Source organism: Vespula pensylvanica, chromosome 6 (genome assembly GCF_014466175.1).
Source record: "Vespula pensylvanica isolate Volc-1 chromosome 6, ASM1446617v1, whole genome shotgun sequence".
Taxonomy (NCBI): Eukaryota; Metazoa; Arthropoda; class Insecta; order Hymenoptera; family Vespidae; genus Vespula; species Vespula pensylvanica.
In genome coordinates this window covers 3,167,748-3,192,322 of record NC_057690.1, presented here as the reverse complement: position 1 = coordinate 3,192,322, position 24,575 = coordinate 3,167,748, and the positions used below count along the sequence as shown (strand labels likewise).

The following is a 24,575-nucleotide window of genomic DNA, read 5'->3' as shown; positions in this document are numbered from 1 at the left end:
AGAGAGAGAGAGAGAGAGAGAGAGAGAGAGAGAGAGAGAGAGATAGATAGAAATGGATAGACACAGATAGATTGAGAGGTAGATGCGTAGATAGATAGAGAGAGCGAGTGAATGAGTGAGTGTATGAGAAAGAGAGAGAGAGAGAGTGAGAGAGTGAGAGAGTGAGTCAGTCAGCCTGCTACTCTCCGATGCAAACTCTAATTGGCTTGCCTTGTTATTGTTAATTAACAATCGCCGGCAGAGGCGGCTGATTGATAATTCGATTGATGGCTAGTGAGCTTTCAGGGCAATGCGTCGCTTCGATGCCGGAGGCCTTTCTCGTGTTTTCAAATTGTTGGGAACGCGCCGTTAGTAGGCTCGCGTAACAGTGTAAAATAGCATCCTCTCTTGTTATAATCGATGTGGCGCTAATGGTCCGTTGTTATTCACAAGTTTAGTCAAAGAGTCTTCTAACGATGTTAATGAGATTATTAATAAGTGATATCCTAATATTGTGAATTAAGTTACGGATAGTGGTGAATGTTAGAGAGAGGTAAAGAGGAAATAAGCATGATAGTCCGGTTAACAATATCGAATGTCGGGAGTCATCGATAATTTTAGCACTCACTTTTGTTGATTTTAGTTGAAACCTTTTCAAGATTTCTTTTTTGTTTTTGTTTTTTCTTGTGATATTTCGTATACTAGAAGTATACTTCACGGTAAGAGTAAAATCCGATGTAAAAAAAATATTGTCTTTTGTATTTTATAATGGAGAAGAAAATTGATGAAAATTGATTAATTCGTTAGCGTGCATTATTTTTTATTTAATTATGCTATTTTCGTGATTATTAAATCACGTTATTTTTATAATCACGATCTGGTTATAAACGCATGATTTTTTATATACCAAGTCGAATATACGATAACGATCCTATTATGTAACATAAATTTATAAATTGACGAGACAAGGTAACATTGAATAGTTGATCGAGAAAGAGACAAAAGTTATTTTCATAATAGTCTCTGAGAAAGGAGGAAATTCGATATCGTTAGTTGTGCCTTGGAGGTAGCGAGCCTGTCCTGAGCTAGATGGTAAACGCGTGGCTGCGATAATTATACGCTTCGGGGGAAGTAGCGTGTATCCCGTGAATACGATTAACTCCTGGTATTTCGACGACGAACTTAATCTGCGTTATCATCCGGATTACACAATTACAGAACTATCCGCTTGTATTCGGGACGACACCATCGTCGTCCTTCGAACGTGTCTCCCACTTCCTACTCTGAATAGTAGCTGATTGTTCAAACTCGAAAGACGAAAATATTCGTCGTACATAAAAAAAAAAAACATAAAAACGAAAAATTACTTGTCAAAAATAATTCTTGGAATGTATGCCACACGTAAATGGATACGTTGAAACGACGACATATTTTCATTTTATTTTCTATTCATTCTCAATTATTTTCTTTCTTTTTAAATATTCATCCATCTTTCTGAAAAATATCTTTCATGATATTTTTTCAAGATTTTGAGGAAATGGGAAAAAAATAAATGTAAAAAGGAAATAAATACAATTGAAGGAATATTGTATGATTAATACAGAGAGACAAATTCATAAAGTTTCTATATTATTCCAATATTTATATTTTAATTTTTCGAATATAGAATCTCTCATCGATAATTCGTTTAATTCTATATAATTTATTTGTAATGTCGTTAGTTCAAAAACAAGTCTCAACGATTGAAACATAAGATACGTTTGGTCGGGAGAAGCAGCTGTTAGGGAACGTGTTAATGAAATATTTAGATGGTGGAAAATTTTGCGAGAGAGGATGATCGAATTGCAGGAAACTGTGGGAAGTACTGGGTGAGATCTAAACAACGTCGTGGTGTACCATCTAGTATGTAGAGAGAATTCTCGCGCGTCGAGAGTTTCTTCGTGTACGATTTATCTACCTATGTATAAATATATATGTATGTGTGTATATATCTATATATGCACACGTAAATGTAAATGTAGATATGGGATAGGAAATGTACAGATATCTAGCTTTAAACTGCAAAAGTTGCGAATGTAAATCCGCAACGGCTCTCGTCACGGATACACGATGTCTCTTTGCTAACTGGAACGATTCTCTACTAGCTGAATTATATATAGTTCTCTAACTCTACGAAATTTTCCATAAATAAATGCATGAGAATCTGTTGGATCACCAAATAATACAAGGATTCGATGCAAATTATATCAGAGCATATTGAACCCTGTCGTATTTTTATTTTCCTTTTTTTTTTTTTTGAAAAAGAAGAAACTTCATTTCATTTTAATCATTTTGTTATAAGAATCATGTGTGTTTATGTGTTTAATACGAATGATATTAGATTATAAATTTTCTTAATCTAACAACTATTATACATATATATATATATATATATATATATATATATATATGTATATGTATTCTTATATGTACACATGTGTGTATAGGTAAGCAAGGTTTATTAATGTAGTAAGTCCAATGATCGATGAGAGCACGATTTACTAAACGACATAGGTATACTTCCTTTTTTGGAATTCTAGATATTTTTCAACGATGAAAAGAAACATTAAAATATTTAGGATCGCGACAAGTTAGATTGGACATGACTGGAAAAGCGTAAGGGAAAATTGTTTGTTTTTATTTTTTTTCGGATAAGATAGCAAACGACGTGTAAGAGAAAAAGAGAGAGAGAGAGAAAGAGAGAGAGAGAGAGAGAGAGGGAAAGAGAATGAGGGTATAAATTTATCGTTGAAAGAAACGCAATGAGGAAGTCGAAGACACGATCAGCGTCGGCAAAGAGCGAACTTGTCTGGTCGGAAATTTATTTACTTATTTATCAGTAGAGAGATACATGGACGGTCAGCCATTTCCGTTTCGGGGCCATTCGTCATTCGTTCGGGATCGTATATATATGTATATTTACTTGAACACATGCAAGCACATAAACGTACAGAGGCAGACTCGCGATATTTCTCGAAACTGTCGAACACGTTTCGTTCGGAGGCTTTGTTTCGATAAGTGCAACGAGCACGTGGAGAAGCATAGGATATTTTTGTAAACGCGAGCACGTACATACATACATATATACATATATATACATAGATACATAGAAAGTACCTACCAGCTACCGTACGTAGCGTAACAGAACAGTGAGAAAGAATGACAGAGACAGATACATGACCATCGACAGAATGGTAATAAGTCATGCTACCGATGTTGCTGTATATGCGAGTAGCATATTCATTATTAATATAACCCGTCGCAATAGCTAGTTTAGAAAAAGAATACAAACAAAGAAATGTCAATGACAGAAAAAAAGGGAATTTTTTCTTGCGTAATGGTTGTTTACTCGAATCGAGCTCGGTGATACGTTGTATATACGTTTTGTAAATACATACATACGTGTGTCATCTTAACGGAAGGAAGCTTTTCACGCTTCGCGAGTCCAACTTTTTAGCTTTTCCAGACTGATCTACGAAATGGCTAGACTCGTATCTCTCCCTTTCTCTTTTTCCTTCAATCCTTCCATCAGCCTTTTCCACGTTTTTCTCACGATCGGTAGAAAGCTAGCTCGTCGACGGCCATTTTTTTCCCATTTCAGTCGAATGTACATGTGTGTGTGTATATATATATATATATATTGTATATATATATTGTACATATATATATATGTGCATATACACATATGTGGGGATCGACGAGCGACTTTTTATGGAAGAATATCTTTCTCTCTCTCTCTCTCTCTTTCTCTCTCTCTCTGTCTCTCTCTCACCCTCTCTCTTTTTCTCTCGATTCGGTCATGCTCGGCTAGCGAGACACGTAAAATCAACGACGTATACGTTCCAGCGCGTATCTCGGCCGCGTTTATCTTTGACGAATCGAACGAACGAGTCCAGTCGTTTTCTTTTTCTCCCGATTCCCCGCGATCATTTCTGTCGTTATACGGTCGTACATCATCAGTGCACGTTCCACTTGAAATTATCGATGCGTGAATATTCCCGAGATGGATCACGAAAATAAATATTTTTTCTCACTTGTTATCGCATCTTCTACATTTCACGATCCTAGTATTATCACGTTGACCATGGTATACATACTAACTTAAACGCACGACATTTGTAAATTTTGTTCCATAGTTTGCAGCGCATTAAATTATACTTACCTGGATAATTATTTGATCAGTCTGGATAATTGTCACTCGTGATTAACATATACAGAATTTCCCGCGTGTAAACGTCCTGATTTTGTTGCAGCTTACTCGAATTCCGAGTACAAATATGAAAGGTTAATTATCGTCGTTTTACTTGTGTACTTATCTTTTTTCTCTTTTTCTTTTTTTCTTTCGTATTAAGAGAAAACATGCTCGACGAAACGAGCATGTTTGTCGGATGGATAGATCGATCGAACGATCGGTCGATCGTACGATCGTACTCGTTCGAAAGAAAAATCGTACCAAGGGATCGTCTCGGAGAAGAGCTTTAAAAGGTCGAACAGGTCGAACGGCTGAAAACGTTCGTCGTTTCGCGTGTAAAATTGATGCCCGTTAATCCGGCATTGTTGACGACGATCCTCGAACTCCGTAACCAAACGCGTGAACGCGAGAAAAGGGCCGATTGGATGGCGTGATAAATTACCTATTTGCTCGTTCGGCCAGCGGCCTGGACCGATTAAAAATACAGCTGGCAGTCGCGAGATCACCGAAAACTCGCTACGAGCTCGATGCTACGAGCTTGTCGATTGGCTCTCGGTTTCGCGTCATTTCGCGCCGGTAGAATGATTTGTCGTACTGGTTTTACATTTTCGACGGGTCCTTTTATACGCAACTCGTTTTTCGTCCTATTTTTAGAAATGTCAAATGGTTTTCTTTTTCATCTTTTTCCTTTCTTTTCTTTTCTTTTCTTTTCTTTCCTTTTCTTTATATTTTATTTTCTTTTATTATTCTTTTTTTCTCCCTTCTTGATTCACTCGTCTTCATCCTTTTGTGAAGAAATTCTTTTCGTATCGATGGAATATTTCTTGTGTGATATATAATAGAAAACGAAAGAAAGAGAGAGAGAGAGAGAGAGAGAGAGAGAGAGAGAGAGAGAGAGAGAGAGAGAGAGAGAGAAATTCTTATGGGATATTTTCTTTGGATAAAAATCCCGAATAGGACTCAGCTATATGCGATTAGATTTATTGATTTTCGGATTCTTCTTTAAGTGGAGAAAGAATGGAATGGAAATTCTTTGTGAATGGAAGAAGATATGGGCGCGGGGGAGAGAGTGGCAAGGAGGAAAGGGGAAAATGGCAAATTAGAAAAAAGGAGAGAAAAAAAAATACAAAAGAAAACAAAAGAGAAAAAGTAGAAGAAAGGGAGAAAAGTGTAGATATATTCGAGCTTCGTGGTAGATCGTACCTTTTTTTTTCGTTTATTTTTGTTCTTCTTTCTTCTTCTCTCTTTTCTCTTTTTCTTTCTTTCTTCTTCCTCTTTTTTTTTCTTTTTTTTTTTCAGGTGAGGTCAAGCTCTCACGAAGGAGCTGGATTGTGGTAGAGAGAAGGGGGGAGGAAGGGAGGTAGGTTTGCAAGCCCGTAAATTCTCGCACGTACTTTTCTTTTTTTTTTTTCTTTTTCATCCTTTTTTTTTTAACTCGAGCGAGAAAAGCAGAAAAGTTTCCACCTCCTTTCGTTTGACTTAATGGCCCGTGAGTCGGTCTTAATTCAGTTGGATATTCAAATCGGTTTTGGCTTCATGGAGTCTACCGTGGATCTTACTCTCTCTTTCTCTTTCTTTCTCTCTGTCTCTGTCTCTCTCTCTCTCTCTCTCTCTATCTCTCTCATTTTTTTTCTCTTTTATGTTCATTCGTTTTAAGCTGACTGAGTCGAATTATATTTCGACTCGAACCAGCACCAGGATTTCTTTTCTCTTCTCGTCTTTATAAGAGCTTTATCCGTTCGGCACAACGATTCTTCTTCGTCATCATCGTTGCGCTCGCTAGCCAGTGAAATTGGAATTATGTTGAAAAATGCTCGGCTCGCTTTGCAAGAAAGCGATTAGTAATCGACGGTTAAGGGTCTTCTGCCTGCTAGTTGATCGATGGCGAGAGTGGCACAACGTAACGCTTCCGACGTTGAGAGGGCTTTTCGAAACGATGGGATGTTGCCAGCATCTCTCCTTCTATATGTATATATATATATATATATATATATATATATATATATATATATATGTATCTCTCTTTCTCTCTCTTTTTCTCTGCAGGTCATCGACCGATCTCCTTAACGCTCTTCACGCGTTATATATACTCATCTCTTCGTCCTTCTCCTTCTCATCCTCCTATCCTTCTCATCGTTGAGATTTTTCGCTGAGAGGAACGATAGATTCGTTAAGCTTTGGGTCATAAATTTCAGTCCTCTATCTTTCTCACTTGCTCTCGTTAAAACGTGCCTCGGTCTCTGATTCCCAAAGGGATGGAAAAGTGAGAGAGAAATAGGGAAAAAGAGAAAGAGTGAGAGAGAAAGAGAGAGAGAGAGAGAGAGAGAGAGAGAGAGAGAGAGAGAGAGAGAAAGTGGATAGGACGAAAGAATCGAATTTTACGGAGGAATCAAAGTGATATCGTAAAGAGTTACTTTCTTCTCTTTCTATCTCTAGTCTCTTCTATCTATAATACTCTCTCTCTTGCTGTCGCTTTCTTGCGTGCACAGACACCTGGTTCAAATTTGATCGTCCTCGATAAAGACATCCCTTAAGAATCAATAAATTCACGTGGTGCAGGTAATTTCAACGGAATCGAGTTGAATCGAGGGAATTTTTTGGGATTTAGGTTGTGATAGTCATTTTTAAGAAACACGCAAGTAATACGGTTAAACCGACGATTTGGCAGCTTTAGTGACTAAAGATATAAGAAAAATGTGGACTTAAACTGGCTGTTACTTTCTTTCTTTATTTATTTCTTTATTTCTTTACTTGTCTCAAAGCTGAGAAAGAGAAAGATGGATGAAGGAATTCAGAAAGAGAAAGAGAGAGAAAGAGAAAGAGAAAGACAGTCTGGTTTGGGATTTCGTAAGAGGCCGGTGTAGCTCCTATTATCGAACTTTTAAAGTGTCTTCGAGCAATATTGTCTCCAGCGACGTAAGATGGAACGCCACCATTCCAAGCTCCATTTCCACTCGCTCGCTTCGAAACGTCGCCGTACTTCCTTCGGCGACGCTCGTCGCATCTGCGTCTCGACGTTCTTTCAACCCATCCCTGTTCTTCTTCTTCTTCTTCTTCTTCTTCTTCTACTTCTCCTCCTCTTCCTCCTCCTTCTATTTCTCTTCTTCGTTTCTTCCTACTCTCGCTTGCTTTATCATCCTCAGTCGAGCGACTATTACCACCGAGCTTACGTGCCAAATGGATTGGATTATTTAGAAGCAACGACGCGTTTCAACTCGACGAATTTCTACGAGGTGTCGTCTACTTTAGAAACGAGAAAGAGAGAGAGAGAGAGAGAGAGAGAGAAATTATTTTTATTCCATTAAAGTTGAAATCCCATTGATAGAAAATTAACAAGCGGAATAACGTATTATTCGGTTTAACGAGAATAATTCACGATTAAATTGGATTATGTGGATCAATGAGAATATTCTAACAAACAAACGTAGGATTTTCCTTTGAAAATGAATCGTTGAATACTCTTGTCAAAGAAAGACTTTTAGCTTTAAGTCTGTAGACATAGATAGAGAAAGAGAGAAAGAGAAAGAGAGATAGATAGATAGATAGATAGAGAGAGAGAGAGAGAGAGAGAGAGAGAGAGAGAGACATTCGAAGACTGGATTCCAACTATGGTATAGCGTGAAAAAGGGATGGGTGTGATAGAAACGACAATGACTTATCGTCTTGGCTGTCGAGAGAAAGGAGATACGTATATGTACATATATGTATAGATAGAAAGCTAGAGAGAGAGACAGAGACAGAGAGAGAGAGAGAGAGAGAGAGAGAGAGAGAGAGAGAGATTCTCTATCGTCTCTTGCAACGTGCATAGGTGAACCTATGCATATGCATACGAGGAATACGTGCAACGGTATCCACGCTTACCCTCCGTTACTGGAACGAGCAGCTGGATCAAGATCTTCCTCCGACGGTAGAGCACGTACATCCGCGAGGTATTTGCTCGCTGTCCGTCTACCAGGCTGACACGTACACCTACGGCTTCTATCCTCTACTCTAGCCGTACGTACTATGAGCTATACCGAGGTTCAGCTTCGCAACCCTTCGTTCTCTTTCTCCCTTTCAAAAATTTCCAACGACTCTCCGATCGTGCTGACAGCTCGTTGGAACATGTCGGTGATGCATGGCCAATTCGAAAGAGAGAGAAAGAGAGAAAGAGAGAGAAAGAGAGAGATTTGACTTTCTGCTTTTATTCATTCGCATAGGATCGAACGTCTCTGGTCGAATATGAATCCAACAATTCGTTGTATTATTTTTCTGTATTTTTGTGTGATCCATCTTACTATGATTTATCGAACGAAAGGAAATGTTTTTTAAAGTCACGAGAATATAAGATTCGAGTAAAGGGATTAATTCTAATAATTAATATCGAGATCGATATTATTATCCCTTATCGATTCGATATTATGCTCTCGTTCTTTCTATATCGGAAACATTTTTCTTATTTCTTTTTTTTTTCTTTTTGTTATTTTTGTAGTATCTATACGTTATTACATAATTGAGACTCGTCGGTAACACAAGTCGATTTGTTCTATGTTATTTAAAACGTTGTCATTCGAGATTTAGAATTTATATGTATTTACAATGTCGGGAATTATGTTTCGTACTATTTGAAACCTTGCAATTCAAGACTCAATATTTATAAAAAATTGGATATTTTGTAAGAGTTTATTGAAAACAAAAAAAAGGAAAAAGGCAATTTAAAAAAATTAAACTCTTCAGACCATACCACTCGTGAGTTCGTGTAATTCGAGAAAAATTTCTAATATCGATTAATGGATATTAATAATAGGTATTAATAAATGGACTAGCATATATATATATACATATATATATATATATTAAATATTTCATTTTAAGCTTATAATAAAAGAAAAAAAAAGAAGAAAAAATATGACGTGATACGAGAAAAATGTAATAAACCTTAAATAATAACGGACACGAACGTCAATTCGTCTGTTTTATTAACTTCCATAAATTTTTTTATTTATATCAACGAAAAAAATCTCTATTGACCTTGATAAGTACTCAGCCAGACTGGCATTCAGGAGGAACAAGCGCTTTTAAAAAATAAGCCTCTTTAAAGTAAGCTCGTGATCGCGAGAGGATAGGTACGCAAGAGAGGGGTGAGCGCTAAATCGGTAAAGCCGGAAGCGTATTTTCCAAGCCCTTATTGGCTCGAACGGAGGGTGTCTCCTTGGTTATCGAGGATTTATCTCTCGGATGTGCGCGAGCCATCGATTCCTCTTCCTTACCGTGCCGAGGTTAAATCGAGCATCCCTCGCGGCCGCTGTCGGGCCACCCTTTCTCCCTATCGCACGACCTTTATTTTTCCCCGAAGCAGTTTTCTCGTGTCTGCGTCATTTCTTTTTCTCTCTTTTTCTCTCGCACTCTCATGAAAAAGAACGAAAAACAGTAGACAGTTATCGGGTGCCTGGGATATGATAAACCTTCTTTTTTTACTTTGTTTTTCCTTTTTTTCCCCTCTCTTTTCTTTTTTGTTTCTTCCTCTCTCATGCAAGTTCACTTTTTCTTTTTTCAATCGTCCATATTTTTCACGTAACTTTATCAATATTACAAGATATATATATATTTTTTTTTAGGAGTAAATATTAATAATGGTATTTATTTGTTTACGAAGAACTACGAAGTTTTTAATATTTTTACAAAATATCTGAGGAAAATATAACGATTCGAGATATAGAAAATATTTATAAAAATTTGAACGATCTCTTTTATCTTAGTTTGAAGGATACTTCAAAATCGGGTTTACATTATCGATCGTATCGAATGTAATCGGATCGTCAATGAAATCTGATCGGTAAATTTTCTTCAACGTGTTGTAGAAGTACGATAGTTTATAGGCACATGTGCCTAGATAAACTTACGCATATATTATCTATAGGTGGGTAGATATATAACAAGGCAACAACATTTTACAGTAGAGGTATGTAGAACCATACGAGGTACATGGCATTCGCAGAAGTTATGAGCCTTCGGGGGTTGATAATTCTGTCCATCCACGTACAAAGCTCGCTCGCGACGGATACTCGTTTCCTCTACAACCACCATCACCACCATCGTCACTACCACTACTCTACTATTATTACTACTACTATTCTACTACTACTACTGTTACTACCCTTCTTCCATCTCTCACATTTCTACTCTCTCTAGGTATTCGAGTAAACGGAGCTTGCTGTTTGCCGCAGTATCACTCGTAATAAACGGCATGAGTGAAATTGCCTTTAAAATTTACGTCTCTATCGAGAATTATCGTTTGTCTCGTCAAATTCACTTTCTATGTGCTTTCTAAAGAGACAACGATGATAGTAAGAAAATCATTTAGAATTAATTTAAGAAGCGACGTTTTACATTTAAGTATACATAATCGTCAATTATTCTCTCTTTTCTTTTTCGCGAAACGAACTTCTTATCCTTGGACTTTCCTCGTTAGACGTAAATCGAGCGTTTCAAAATGAGCGACTATCAGCGAAGGAAAATGTTATGGTTATGGATTTTACACCCGATAGAAGGGTGTTTTAACGTTAGCTCGAGAAATTCTATCGTTTCTATTTTTTTTTTTTCTTTTTTTTATACCTACCTTTTTGTCTATCTATCTATCTATCTATCTATCTATATATATACACATACGTACATATACATATATATACACACACCCACACAATATCTTTTTCTTATCTCCTTTCTTACGAGCTATGATTTTTGTTTCATCTTGAGCACTGTATTTCCTGTTAAGACTTTTAGTGTACCATGTTATTTCAAGTTATCGAGCACTTTTCCCTCTTCTTTTACAACGAAAAAGAAAAAGGAGAAAAAAAAACTCGCATTTATCGTGCATCACTTAGCAAGAAGTATAAGACGCTTTATTCACGATACAATGCACATTCGAGTTGCTGCTTCTCTTTTTCTTTTTTCCTTCCTTTTTCTCTTGTTACTAGCTCGACAATGGTCGCACATAATTAATAATATAAATTCAAAATATAATTTCAATTCGTCCATTGAAAAAGTACAATTTTTTCATAAACTTTTTTTCTTTTCATTTTTGTTTTTTATTCTTTTCCCTTCGATATAAAATTTACGAGCTTTTCAATTTCGTATCGTTAGGAATTCGAATTTTGTGCATCCCTTTTAATCAACGATTTCAAGGATAATCTTTATTTTGGCCATTATTGTAGGCTTTGAAATGATCAAGCTCTCCTACGGGATTTAATGGGATTTTCTCTTAACGATATAGCGTATCGTGAATTTCAATCACGATTTTCTGTGTTTCTTTCGCCAGGAGTTAGCGAGGAAGTCAAAAGTCTCTTTTCTTCTTTTGAGTTTGTCCTCTTTTAAGAAAGAAAGAGAGAGAGAGAGAGAGAGAGAGAGAGAGAGTGAGTGAAGAAGAGAGAGGAAGAAAGAGAAAGAGAGAGATTTCCTCTTATCTAAAATTAGAGTATCATGATGTACTCGTATCCACGTCAGGACAAATTATTTATCTTTCGTGTCGCCTGATCCTATTTGCTCCTGGGATATATCACGTGGGAATTCCACGTAGAGAGAGGCCAAGTATCTATATTTGCACCGATCCCTCTCAGCACAGTCGGAATCAGTAATAAGCCGTTAGGTTACCCATACCTATATCTTCTGCGAAACGACTGAAAGATAGATAATGCTAGATAGAGAGTTAGGAAAGCAGTAAGCAAGAGAAAGAGGGAGAAAAAAGAGGGCGAAAGAAAGACAGAGACAGAGAGAGAGAGAGAGAGAGAGAGAGAGGGAGAGAGAAAGAGAGAGAGATAGAAATAGATAGATAGATAGATAGATAGATAGAGAGAGAAGGAAGACTTTTTTCTAAGACTCGTTTCAAGTTTGTATCGGTATCTATCCAATCGTAAAGTTTCACTTATCTTCGAGGAAAGCAATCTATCGTTGACAGGAAAGAGCAGAAAGAGAGAGAGAGAGAGAGAGAGAGAGAGAGAGAGAGAGAGAGAGAGAGAGAGAGAGAGAGAGAGAGAAAGAGTACAGGTCCGAGTAAACTACATTTGTGCTATCGCAAAACCAAGAATTGACCGTGAATTTTGAATGGTTCGTGTTTTCTGAAAATGAATGGTCTCGATAAAAAAGATAAAGCTTTATATCGTTCTTTAAAAGATAAATTTCCTAGAATGTATGTAAGGTGCTAAGCCGAGAAATATGTTCCAACGAGTTAAGTGCATTCGCTTTCGAGGAGAGTTAAGTTACGCTGTGTTGGACCTTCGATTTTCTTGCAAGATAAGGGATCGTTACTTTTCTTGGCAAAGTAAGAGCGAACTTTATATTTCTGTAGTTTCCACTTAAGTTTCGACGCTGCTCCTGAGTTTTTAAGAGCTTATGCGTGCGACAGAAGAAAAATATATATCGAAATTCTTATCACGTATGGTGGTGGCTTCATTGGAAGTATAGCGTGTTAAAAATATCACGTATCTGGTGATATTAAAAGACAGATAATTCGTCCCTCACACACACACACACACACACACATACACATACACACGCACAAATTGTCTTCTTTTCTTTCTCCCTTTTTCTTTTCTCTCTCTTTTCTAAGGAAAATATTTCGTCACGGTTTAAATGATTTTATAATATAATTGACGTTCAATTTCTTACATTTGAAATTGCGTTAGATTTACGATAGGGAAATAATGAAATAATAATAATAATAATAATAATAATAATAATAATAATATATTTACAAAACATGATGTTAGATGATACTCGTTGAAACTTCGTCCGAAATACTTGTATTACATTAGAAGGCATTGAACGGGCCAAAGCGTTAACACGATACTCAATACCATTATTCTAATGTTATTTTTCGAAAGTAAAGATTATTTTACTTATCTTTTTTTTTTCATTCCTTCTTCTTTTTCATCATATACGTTAAAGAGTTTCAAATAACATTTCGCAGAGACATGCGTTATATTCGAGCTACCATAGTACGGAAAAATTTTTCCCTATTTCATGCGAGACGTGTTTTACTTGGACGATGACGCATTTACATTTTCTAGCTTTTTTTCTGGAACGTGACGGTACGCTCGGTCGGGAAAAGCTTCGTAATTTCGAATTTATCAAACGAGATCGGAGAAGGGATGGAACGGAGGGGAAGTGGAGGAAGAGAAGAAGGGGTTGGGGATAAGATGAGGGGGTTAGCGGGTGAAAATAGTTCTAGTTCTCGTTGGGATGTCACTCTTCTTCTATATTTTTCTACGACACGCGTAAAATTACATCTTTAAAACTTACGTCTCTCTTTTCATTTCCCTATCTCTCTTCCTTTTTCTTTTTCTTTCTTTTTAATCGAAGAAGAAACACGGAAACGATAATCTTCGATGTCAAGTTCGTCCCATCTTATTTTCAACATTTTCGAACCCCTCTCTGTTCCAATTATTTTTTCATTTTCTATCTTTTTCGTTCTTTTTTTTTTATTTTTTTTTTCTACGCTCACCAAAAGCAATTCTTTCTGCCGAATACATTGTTCTTCTTTCCATTCTTTCTTTAGTACTTTCCTTTCTTTTTTCCTGTACTTTCCTTATTTTTTCTTCTTCTTTACCCTTCCTTTCTCTCTTTCCTTTTTCGTGATTTCCCTTTGCTACTCTATCTCACGTGGGACGTGTAGATCGGCTCGGTAGTTTCGAAGATGAAATATATAAGAAGTAGGAGAAAGCGGAGGAGGAGGAGGAGGAGGAATAGAAAGAGTGACGCTCATTTACAATTCCGTGTAGTTCGTATCGACGACGGGCACGAGCCTAGGGTGTTTTCTATTACCTTATAGAGAACTCAAGGAGGAGAGAAATAAGAGAGTATAAGGCTGGTCTCTGTGGTTAGAAACGCAAACATGGTTATGTATGTATATAAATGTGTGCATGTGTGTATATATACATACATACATACATACATACATACATACATATATATATATATATATATATATATATATATATATATATATATATATATATAAAGTTGGTGAATCGGTTGACGCGTAGAGAAAGAAAGAATAAGAGGAGGAGCACGTAGTAGGTGGCAGCTCGTTGCTGAAACGCTTTCCAACCCCTTCCACATTTCCCACAGGTTCCATGGCTCCCGTGGCATATATAAAAAGAGAAATGGAAGCGACGAGAGCAGAGGGAAAATAGCTGTGAGGGCCCCGTTGGTTCATACGGAACGTGGCCCAGATCGTCCACGATACACTCGACGTAAGACGAGTCACTATTCAACGTCGCCAAACCAATTTATTTTTCTACCCCTGCCAGAGAATCACCCTTCTTCGTACCCGTTACCTCCCTTTCTTTTCCATTTTTCCCTCACGACCGCGACTTCTGAAAACTGAAACGTCGTCGGTACTCTTGCGTTCTTATTTCATCGGTTAATATTCCTGGTGTAATCATAAATTCGCTTGGAATAAGAAAATTATGCGACGGGAGAAATGGAGATGTGGCAATTTCTTTTCTTTCTTCTTTTTTTCTTTTTTTTTTTTTTTTTGCTTTTATATCTATAAAATATCGGAACAATTTTTGAGGTTCAATCGAGTGATATTAAGGATATAAATTGCTGTAATATTTATATACAATTGTGGTTGATATCGTCCACTATTTTCTGTTATTGCGTTCATGATCGATTCATTTTTATTGGATTATGAAAAATAGATTTTGATAAGTGAATTCCTATGTCTGAGTAGAATTTGAAGGGTCCGAGTATGCGATTTCTTATATTCTCGGTGTTTACCAAAAGCAAATTTTTTTAGAAGCATAAGTTCCTGAGTTTGAAGGGTAGAAAGAATAAAGGCGGCTCGCTCGTTTCTTATCGTCGGCAATGCAAATAGGATTACTTTGCTTTGACTGACGCATTTTCGAGAGATATCCCACGTCTCTCTTTTTCTCTGTTTCTCGTTTACCACAAGGGACTGCAATATGAGGTTCATGTGTTTTACATATTTAAACTTACTTTCTTGGCTGCCGGCGATAATACAGCCGGATAAACTGCAACACCTGAGGATCTCCCTTGCAGAATCTTTTTATATGGGATTAGATCGACTAACGACGATATATCGAATATATACGTACGGTATTAACATATAAATAAGAAATTAATAATCTAAATAGTTAAGTCATAAATAGTAACGAATCATAATTTTACGTCGAAACCATTTTAACATTCACTTTTTATTCATTCATACATACGTAAGGTTCGTTATTGAAAAAAAAAAAAAAAAAAAAAAAAAAATAGAAAAAATATGGATTTGAATCGAGATATTCAAGCAAACTAGAGGATCGAAAAGGTATTGTACAAACAAGTAAACCTTGAATCTGAAATTATTTCGCTGTTGGCTAAAGATGAGACGAAGATTCGAGGTGATTCGACGATCGCCCTCAAATTTGTTAGTCAAATCGTCGGACGGTCGACTTAAATCGCTATCTCCTTCTCCTTCGCCCTGTGCTTTTGCTAATATTTGCCTCGATCTCACGTTGGCCCCACTGTTCTCGAGTTAAGAAGGGGCTTACTGTCCCGGAGAGATCACCCCTCGAGTTATACTTAAGTGTCACCCTCCGGAGGGATCGGTACCGGAAAATTGGTGGTTTTCCGGGGGCTTGTTTCAACGAGAGGTAAATTCTTTTCCCTCATTTTTTTTCCTTTTTCTTTTTTTTTTACGTTTTCTTTTTCTTTCTTCACGAAGAAGGAGAAGAAGAGGAAGAGAGAGAGAAAGAAAGAGACACCCACGTGGAAAAGTTCAAGCAAAGAAGGGGCAAGCTTGAATGACATTGTCTGTTTCTTTCGAATCTTTAAGCACCTTCTTTCTCTCTCTCTCTCTCTCTCTCTCCCTCTCTTTCTTTCCATTCATTGAGTTATCCTTCGTCATTTACCTTAGTTTGATTCAGATTTAATCGACGAAGGAAGATCAGATGAAATTTAACAAATGACATTTCGATTTAGTAGGAGATCATGAAAGAGAGAAGAAAGATCGATATCTATTTTAACTCATATATCGAATGCTACCTCTGGAAAGTAATACCTTCGAAAGTTACTTATCAGTTACTCTTTACTACAGATCTAACTTTGGTACGCGCCACGAAGATAGCACCGTTACCACTAACATCCGCAGAAGATCGCCCATTTCTACTCGGTAACTCTTCTTATCGAAATTCTAAGTATGCTAGTAGCATTTTAAGTATCTTCTGATTCTTCGTCATACTTTCCATGGGGAAAATTTGCAAATTTTCTCGCGTTATCTCGTTTATGTGAGGTACACGATAAATAATTTATAGATAACAGATGGGAGGATATTTAATTTATGCATGTAAAAAGGAAAAAAGGAAGAAAAGAGAGAGATGATTTTTTGAGATTGAACGTGATTATATATTTCCACGAACGTTTCAAAATGCAAACGATAAATTGACAATATCAGGCGAGTTTTATTTCGAATATGCAGTTTTACATTGCTTTAAAGTTCATAGAAATTATTTCTTAATTACTGTTATTACTTATCTGTAATTGAAAAAAAAAATTCTCTTTCAATTCTTTTGTTAATTTTTATCTTCAGATTTTTTTTCAGAAATTTTTTATGATAATGTTGAATAAAGAAATAAAGGTAATTCCTTTATACGAATTTAAACTCGGTCATAATGCAGTCCATGCCACTTGCAATATTAACAATGCGTTAATGAACGAACTGTACAAGATAGTTTGAAAAAATTTCCCTCTGAAGAGGAAAGTTTAACAAACAAACCTTGAGAAAAACTTCTCGCAATGTTAATGAAATTAAAAATGCTTTTCACGAACTTTTTGTCATTTAAAGAGAAGAACTTTTCCGAGAGAGAAATTTTTGTTATTGTAATTGTTATTGGAATTTGCGTATACAATCATGTCGACGTAAAAGACAATTTAATAAGACGACGAATAAAAATCTTCAACGAGTAAAAAACGTTTATTTGACGATGAAACTATTGCTTTCGTTCTATTAATAAAAAAAAAAAAACAACAAAAAATAAAAGGAAAAAGAAAATAAATAAATAAATAAATAAATAAATAAATAAATAAAATAAAAAAGAAGTCCAAGCATATCGCATTACAGGATCCTAACAATACATACATATACGTAGGTATAATTTCATGAGATTTCGTTCGATCGAAGCGGCTTAACTCTTTTTTCTTCTTTTTTTTTTTCAAAGATATAAGACTAACGAGTAATAAATTATACCTATCGAGTTGAGTCGCGTGTGTTCGTATCAGTTAGAATTACGGTTACGTCGACGAGATGGTAGAAGAGGTTGGTGAGGGTTGGAGAAGGTGGTGAAGGTGGTGTTGGAGGAGATGGTGGAGGAGATGGTGGAGGAGATGGTGGAGGAGGTGGTGGAGGAGATGAAGTAAAACCTTTCCTAAGCTATGCCTCGTCAACCGGTCCGTAATAGTTTCCTCGCGGCAACACGGCCGTGCACAGCCTAGCCGACGTAAGCCGTTTCAATATAAAGCCATTTTATCACTGAAAGTCCATTATCCGGCTGAGCAGCGTACACCTTCCTTCTCCTTTTCTTCCTGCTTTTCCTCTTCCTACTTTTCCTCCTCCTCCTCCTCCTCCACTTCCTTTTCCTTCTCTTCCTACTTTTCCTCCTCCTCCACCATCTCTTCCTTCTCTTCCTTCTTCTTCTTCCTCCTACATTCCCTTAGTTCATCCTCCTACGCGGCTCCATTCTTCCACGGCACTTGGTATATACGAGGCAGAAACTGTGTGCATTATCCGCATAATTTTAAATTTACGCTTCCCGTACTTACCTTTCGCGAGAAGAAGCTACGTTTTATATCATCAAGTGCATTATATATGTATATCACGTAACGTTCAAACCTTTCTAATCATAGCAAACGCACAAGCTGAGTTTAAATATTATAGATGATGAGTAATTTTTTCTAAATCTGTTAATCAACTAATAATATATATATATATATATATATATATATATATATAGATAGATAGAACAGATTGAAATAATTTAATTGATTTATATATATAAATAGAATAATTAAAATTCGTCTAGGTCGATATTAATTTTCTTTCCCTTTCCTCTTTTATTAATCCCTACTTACTTTTTATACAATATTTTGCATAAGTCTGCTTATTAAATTTGTTAGATGAAGTAGAACCTTATCATTTTCATTGAAAAAAAGAGCTGTAAAAAAAGAAAAATGAAAAAAAAAAGAAAAAATCCCTACGAGCTGGTACGTTTACGGAAGGTTCGTTACAAATATTTAAAACGGGGTATCGATGATTGATGGAATTTTATATCGTCGATATCTCGTGTAATCGTGTTATCCTGGCAGATATTGGATTTCTCTATAAAATCTGTGAGTGCATATGTATATAGAAAAAATATATACATATATATATATGTAATATATATAGATATGAATCTATATATATCCGGAGAAGTTGATATCGGGTCGGATCGGAACGTAACGAAAATAGAAAGCCTGGTATCCTGTGTCTCTCGTGTTATATTTCGAAGTTCTCGAAGAAGAGACAGTCGAGGGTGGATTTGGGGGTTAGAAGAGGGGGAGGGAGATATGGGTGGACCAAGGACGGTTGGATAGGATGGTAAAAGTCAGGGTGGAAGCGAGCGTGGATATTAGTTTCTGTCCACCGGAAGTGGGTCGAGAGCAAACAATAATTTTTCTTGACGCTACTTCGGAAAAGATTTAGTTTGGCATACTGACCTCCGTGAAATTGTACATCCATTCGTTGAAGAGGATTCTATCGTGAAAGAATTCTCGTGCAAAGTTAGAGAGTGATTAATAGGGTGGATGGTGGAATTTGGTGGTGATTGAGACAGTGAACGAGAGGGAGGATGGGTTGGTTCGAAAATTTCTTCCCTATTTTAGTCGTGTCCAGCAGCATGACTTTAGCTATTATTCGTGTGAATCCTTTGATAACCCTCGTTTGCTATTAAATTTATATAAATATGAAGGTTTTATCTTCTCGATTATTTTGTCGTACATTTCGATTCACGACGTCGTAAGGTTAGATCGTTTCGTGCGACATGATCTCCTGTAACTCCTCTTAACTCTCGATAAACAGCATTATCTTTCATGGTGAATCTCTCACTCTCTTTTACTCTCTTTCTCTCTTACTCTTGTTCTCGCTGTATCTCTCTCTCTCTCTCTCTCTCTCTCTCTCTCTCTCTCTCTCTCTCTCTTCCAGTCCATCGGCATTGGATTTCTGTTCTTTCACGAGATTTTCAAAGTACTTCGAGAAAAAATAAAAGTATTTATGTAAATCGATATATAAGAGGAACGCTTGGGAAAAGAATTAGTTTGGAAAGTGGATGATCATCGATATATACTTATTCATACACACACACACACACACACACACACACTTATTAAATGTATATTACAGTATAAACGTTCATCAATTCATTTCGTTTATTTATACGTTATTGTTTTCAACTTCCTATTTTAAGATCTATTCGAAAAATGTATTCTCAACGACGAGACAGGTTTTATACTCGTTGAATATTATGTTTTATACCTCAAAACGATAGAAATGGAAAGATATTTCCATAAAATAGGTTTCAATCACCGATACGAGAAGTGAGTAGATGTAGGTATCTACTATTTTTGAGATTTTTCACGATCAGAAATAAAATTCGTTGTACTTTATAGGGATGGATATAATGTTCGAACGTATTTACGTGTTCTCTCACTCTCACGCTAATGGCCTATCTCGTTGAGCGCGACTCGAATCGAGTCGGTTCGACGTGAAAATGTACTTTCATCGATGTGCGAATGAACTTAAACTTTTAATCGAGTGCACGTAAAGAGCTGAAGTATAACATTACTCGAAGCGAGATAGAAAATGTCTGCTATCGGTTCGTCGGTTGGTCCGATCGCGATTAAACTAATGCGCTAATTGCATTCTCCTTTAATCCTATCATTCAACTAGCGAGTAGATATTTCTCTCTCTTTCTTTCTCTCTGTCTGTCTCTGTCTCTCTTTCTCCCTTTCCCTCTTTCTCGTACTTTCTCAGAAGTAGTAGAAATAACGAAGAGTATTGAACATCTTTCAGCTCCTCTCGATCAATCGATTCTTCCTTGAAAGAATAGGATTATTCTAGAGAATTCGTCTCTCTCACTTTCTCTCTCTCACATCCACACACACACACACACACAACACAAACTCTGTTTCTCTCTCTCTCTCTCTCTCTCTCACTCGCTTTTTTTAAAATAATTTCAGGTTTCGAGAGATCTCGTTGTTAATAATCCGAAAAAGATTTCATTACCGGTTATCGAAATTCTGTTTAATTAGGATGAAACTCGTTGCATTTTGTGTCCACTCGAATGAAATGTAAATCGTATCATATACGATCATGTTTGAACGAACGATACTGCTTTGATGATATATCTCGATGCTATTCGCGAAATGAAACATTTTCGAGATGGATTTGATTGTTGAAGCTTTGTTGATTGTAAGAACAATCTTTTTTCTTTTTTTTTTCTTTTTCTTCTTTTCCCCTTTTCTAAATTGTCCAAAATGATGTTTGATCGTTCTTTAAGTAAATAATTTTAATCGTTTAATGAACTCAAACGTTAAATCGTATGTACAAATTGCTTTTGATTAGCGGTTAATGCTGCTAACTCAAAATGAATTTGAACGAAATCAAATTACAGTTACATAGACGTGTACATACATAAATACATGCATACACAGATATGTGTGGATATGTAAATGTATGTATTTATGTGCTTGAAAATGGTCATGGAACAACTTTACGAGCGACGACGAGTGGACGAGTGTGAGCTCGTTTGCCGGGAAACAAATGCGTTCGCGATAACTACCTTTTCGGACATTGCTTTCTATTATCGCATTTTATATTCTCGCCTAAATTCGTTCGAGCGAAAACGATGCTAGTACCAACGAAAAACTTTTCCATGACATGTTTTTTTTCCGGCTCGTTATCTTTTCACGTTTGATTATCAAAATCGATCGCTATGTGCAATAACGATATAGATTATCATTAAACTTCCCGTGTTAATTTAATAGCATCAATTCCGTCGCAGTTACTTCGAGAAGAATATCGTTAGACGAAGTCTATATAATTTTTTTATTAACAAAGAGAATAAAAAGACAAGGAAATGCATTAATCATACATGCGTACACACACAGAATCAACGATGAGGAAACATACTCGGGATCGAAGCAATCCGTATAAGTTCAATCGAATAACAAAATTTTTTCAAATATCATGATTTTTTCAATCGGGTAATAATCGATTAAATCTATGTCTTTATAAACTTTAGAAGTAACATTCGTGAAACTAATAACGAATCGTTTAATGGTCGAGTTATTAGCCGACGTGAATGCCATAACGCGAGAGAGAGCTTAACTGCGTTCGGTTTATGTCAGACATACAGGCACTGTCAGATCTCTCTCTCTCTCTCTCTCTCTCTCTCTCTCTCTCTCTCTCTCTCTCTGTCTGTCTGTCTCTAGTTCACAATCGAACAATAAACAATGGATGGTTATCGCTTGCAATTCAGCTAAGAGCACCGCCACGCGTTATGGTCGTTGTGCGAAGTGGAATCACGTTGATCGATTCAGACCTAACAGATTATAGACATCTATATCATATCGTCATTTCGTTTTAGCCTTACGAAGATTTATTCTTTTTTATTCCGTTATAGTTTTCATTGTTATCTTTTTTAATATATCGTCACGATTGGTTCGAGTGTTCGGTATGGCTGATACGTATGTACATATATGATATATATGTATGTATATGCATTATGTTCATAGATATGTATAATGCACGATCAACCGACCAGTAACATCCTGGAATATCAAATTTGAGTACAGTTTCGGTGTACACTTTCGCGATGACTAAACATTCATAAACGTAAGCGGTTCGATCGTTTTCATTGGCAAGCGAATAGCTTCGATATTCCGGCACCATTTCGATCGTTAACGTTATGTCTTTATGTGCATAATTGTTTTGAAAGAGTAACGTTTCGTGATTACGATCAAACTAATATTACGAAAAGATAAAATCAAGCGGGTGCACTGATAATGAGCTTACAAAATTAATACAGGAACAAAAGGAATACGATAAGCCTTGCATTTTTTATTACAATAAATAGAAAGAGAAGAAATACATGTATGTGTATGTGCGTGAGAATGGGAAGAACAAAGGACTAATTTCGAGATTATTTTTTTTTGTACTTCTTTTATTTTTTCTTTTTTATATTACTGCTTATCATGGAATATAATCACACGGTAAAGAAAATGTTAAAAGAAAAGGGAAAAGGAGAATTCATGATAAGATCCTTAATGGGTCCATAGAGTTCGTAATTCGAAACAGTGTCGCGCGAAGGAACATAGGAACGAATGAAATGGATGTTGCAAAGAGAGCCTGTTTAAAATATCGCCCTACGAGTCTATTCAAAATTCCTATCAGATCGTAGAGAAAAGTCTTTCCGTTTGTAAGCTATAAACGATGCCTCTCTCTGCACCTCTCTTTCTCTCTCTCTCTCTTTCTCTATCTATCTATCTCTATCTCTCTTCCTGTTATTCTTTCTCGCACTTTAGCATTAAGCCAGAGTCCGTTCCACCCTTTCCTCTTTTAGTAGGAGTCTGAAACATCAGCGAGCGGCATCTAGATAACACTGTGCTTTGGAGACGGTCGATAAAGCCTTCTTTTCTCGGTTACTCGCGCTTGAAAAAGAAATTTATACGTATCCTGTTCTCCGCCGATCTCACCATATCTTTCTATCTCTCTTTCTCTTCCTATCTCCCTTCCTTTCTCTCTCTCTCTCTCTCTCTCTCTCTCTCTGTCTCTGTGTATGTCGTATAAATTCATTGTATGTCTCTTTCTATCTTGATGACTAGTTAGGTAGCTCTATCTAGCTCTCCAGATTTTGTCTTCTCTAACGGCGAACTAAAAAGCCTGAATAGGCTGACGAGAGCAGAGACAGAGAAAGATAGAGAGAGAGAGAGAGAGAGAGGGAAGAGAGTTAACGGAGAACAGCTTTGTCGTTGTTAGAGGGTCAACGTTGTGAACGTGAAGCTGCTGCTTTCTCTTCACCCTTTCCACCCCTTTCTCCTCTCTCCTCATGGTTTATCTCTTCCATCGACAAACACAAGGGTGGCACGTTTGCGTGTCGTGCGAATATCCGATTCGCGTCACACTGTCCCTTTCTCTGTCTCTCTACCACCCTCTCTCTCTCTCTCTCTCTCTCTCTCTCTCTCTCTCTCTTTCTCTGTCTGTCTCTTGCCCTCTCTTTTTTTCTCTTTCTTTTTTCTTTTCCCTCGAGAAGAAAATCACATTCTCGTCGATATCTTGGATCCAACGTGAGATTATCGTTAACGCCATTGAAGCCTCTCTTTTTTTCTCTACACGTTCATCTTATCCATCGAGAAGTTTATTTTTCTTGGACTTTTTCTTTTCTCTCTCTTCTTTTTTTTTAGGGGGAAAATTTATCAGAAGATGCATTCTCCTCGAACTTTTCGTTATCGAATTGAGGAGAAGGATATATATATAGGATATATATATATATAGGATAGAGTATATATACATGGATAGAAAGATAGATAGATAGTGATACAGAGAGAGAAAGAAAAAGAGAGAGAGAAAGAGAAAGAATAATTTCTATGATAGAAAGAAAATTAATTAATAGCCAAAGTTTAGATTTACAGCCTCAATTCTTATAAGTCGAATATATAGAAGCTATGTGATTTATCGTTTTTATTATGACGTGGAAAAATGAATGAAACATTGGACGTTTGATTTTGATTAATTCGTATTAATGTCTTTCTCCGAATTAACGCTTAGGAAACGTAATAAAACGCGTTAACGTACAAATACCACTTTCTCTATCTCGATCGTATTCTAACTTTATTCTCTCGCTACTACTTTCTTTCCTCTCTTTTATATTTTATAAATATATAAATACAGTGTAACTATATATATATATATATATATATATATATATATATATATATATATCTCGTACATTTGTAATACGGTACACTGTTTTATACCCGTATCACTTTCTCATTACGCTCGAGCAAAAAAGCAATAAAGGATGGCAATGCACGTGGGATTAAATGTAGCAAGATTAACTTCGCGAACATAAGTTTCGCAGCAGTCCTCTTTTACCGAGTAACGCGCGTCTTCTCTATCTGAATCCTTTCTCGTGAAATTTCTCTTCTATCTTCTTTTTTTCTTCTTTTTCTACTGGCACGCATTACGTAATCTTAATTTGAGATCACGAACGAAAAGTGTGTGTATATGTGTGTGTGCGCGCGCGCGCGCGAGAGAGAGAGAGAGAGAGAGAGAGAGAGAGAGAGAGAG

At 36.5% G+C, this 24,575-nt stretch overlaps 1 protein-coding gene across 3 annotated transcripts in view; it reads left to right on the top strand.

Moving 5' to 3' along the window:
- The window catches only part of LOC122630271 (lachesin-like), a 176,986-nt gene that overhangs the window by 86,598 nt on the left and 65,813 nt on the right, over positions 1-24,575 (top strand). For 2 of the 3 annotated variants that reach the window (XM_043814606.1, XM_043814607.1), the window contains one exon: positions 16,290-16,364. The exons of the other annotated variant lie outside the window; for it this stretch is intronic. In XM_043814606.1, the coding sequence (XP_043670541.1) occupies positions 16,290-16,364 (75 nt within the window). The remainder of the gene's footprint in view (positions 1-16,289; positions 16,365-24,575) is intronic. 3 annotated transcript variants of the gene reach the window in all.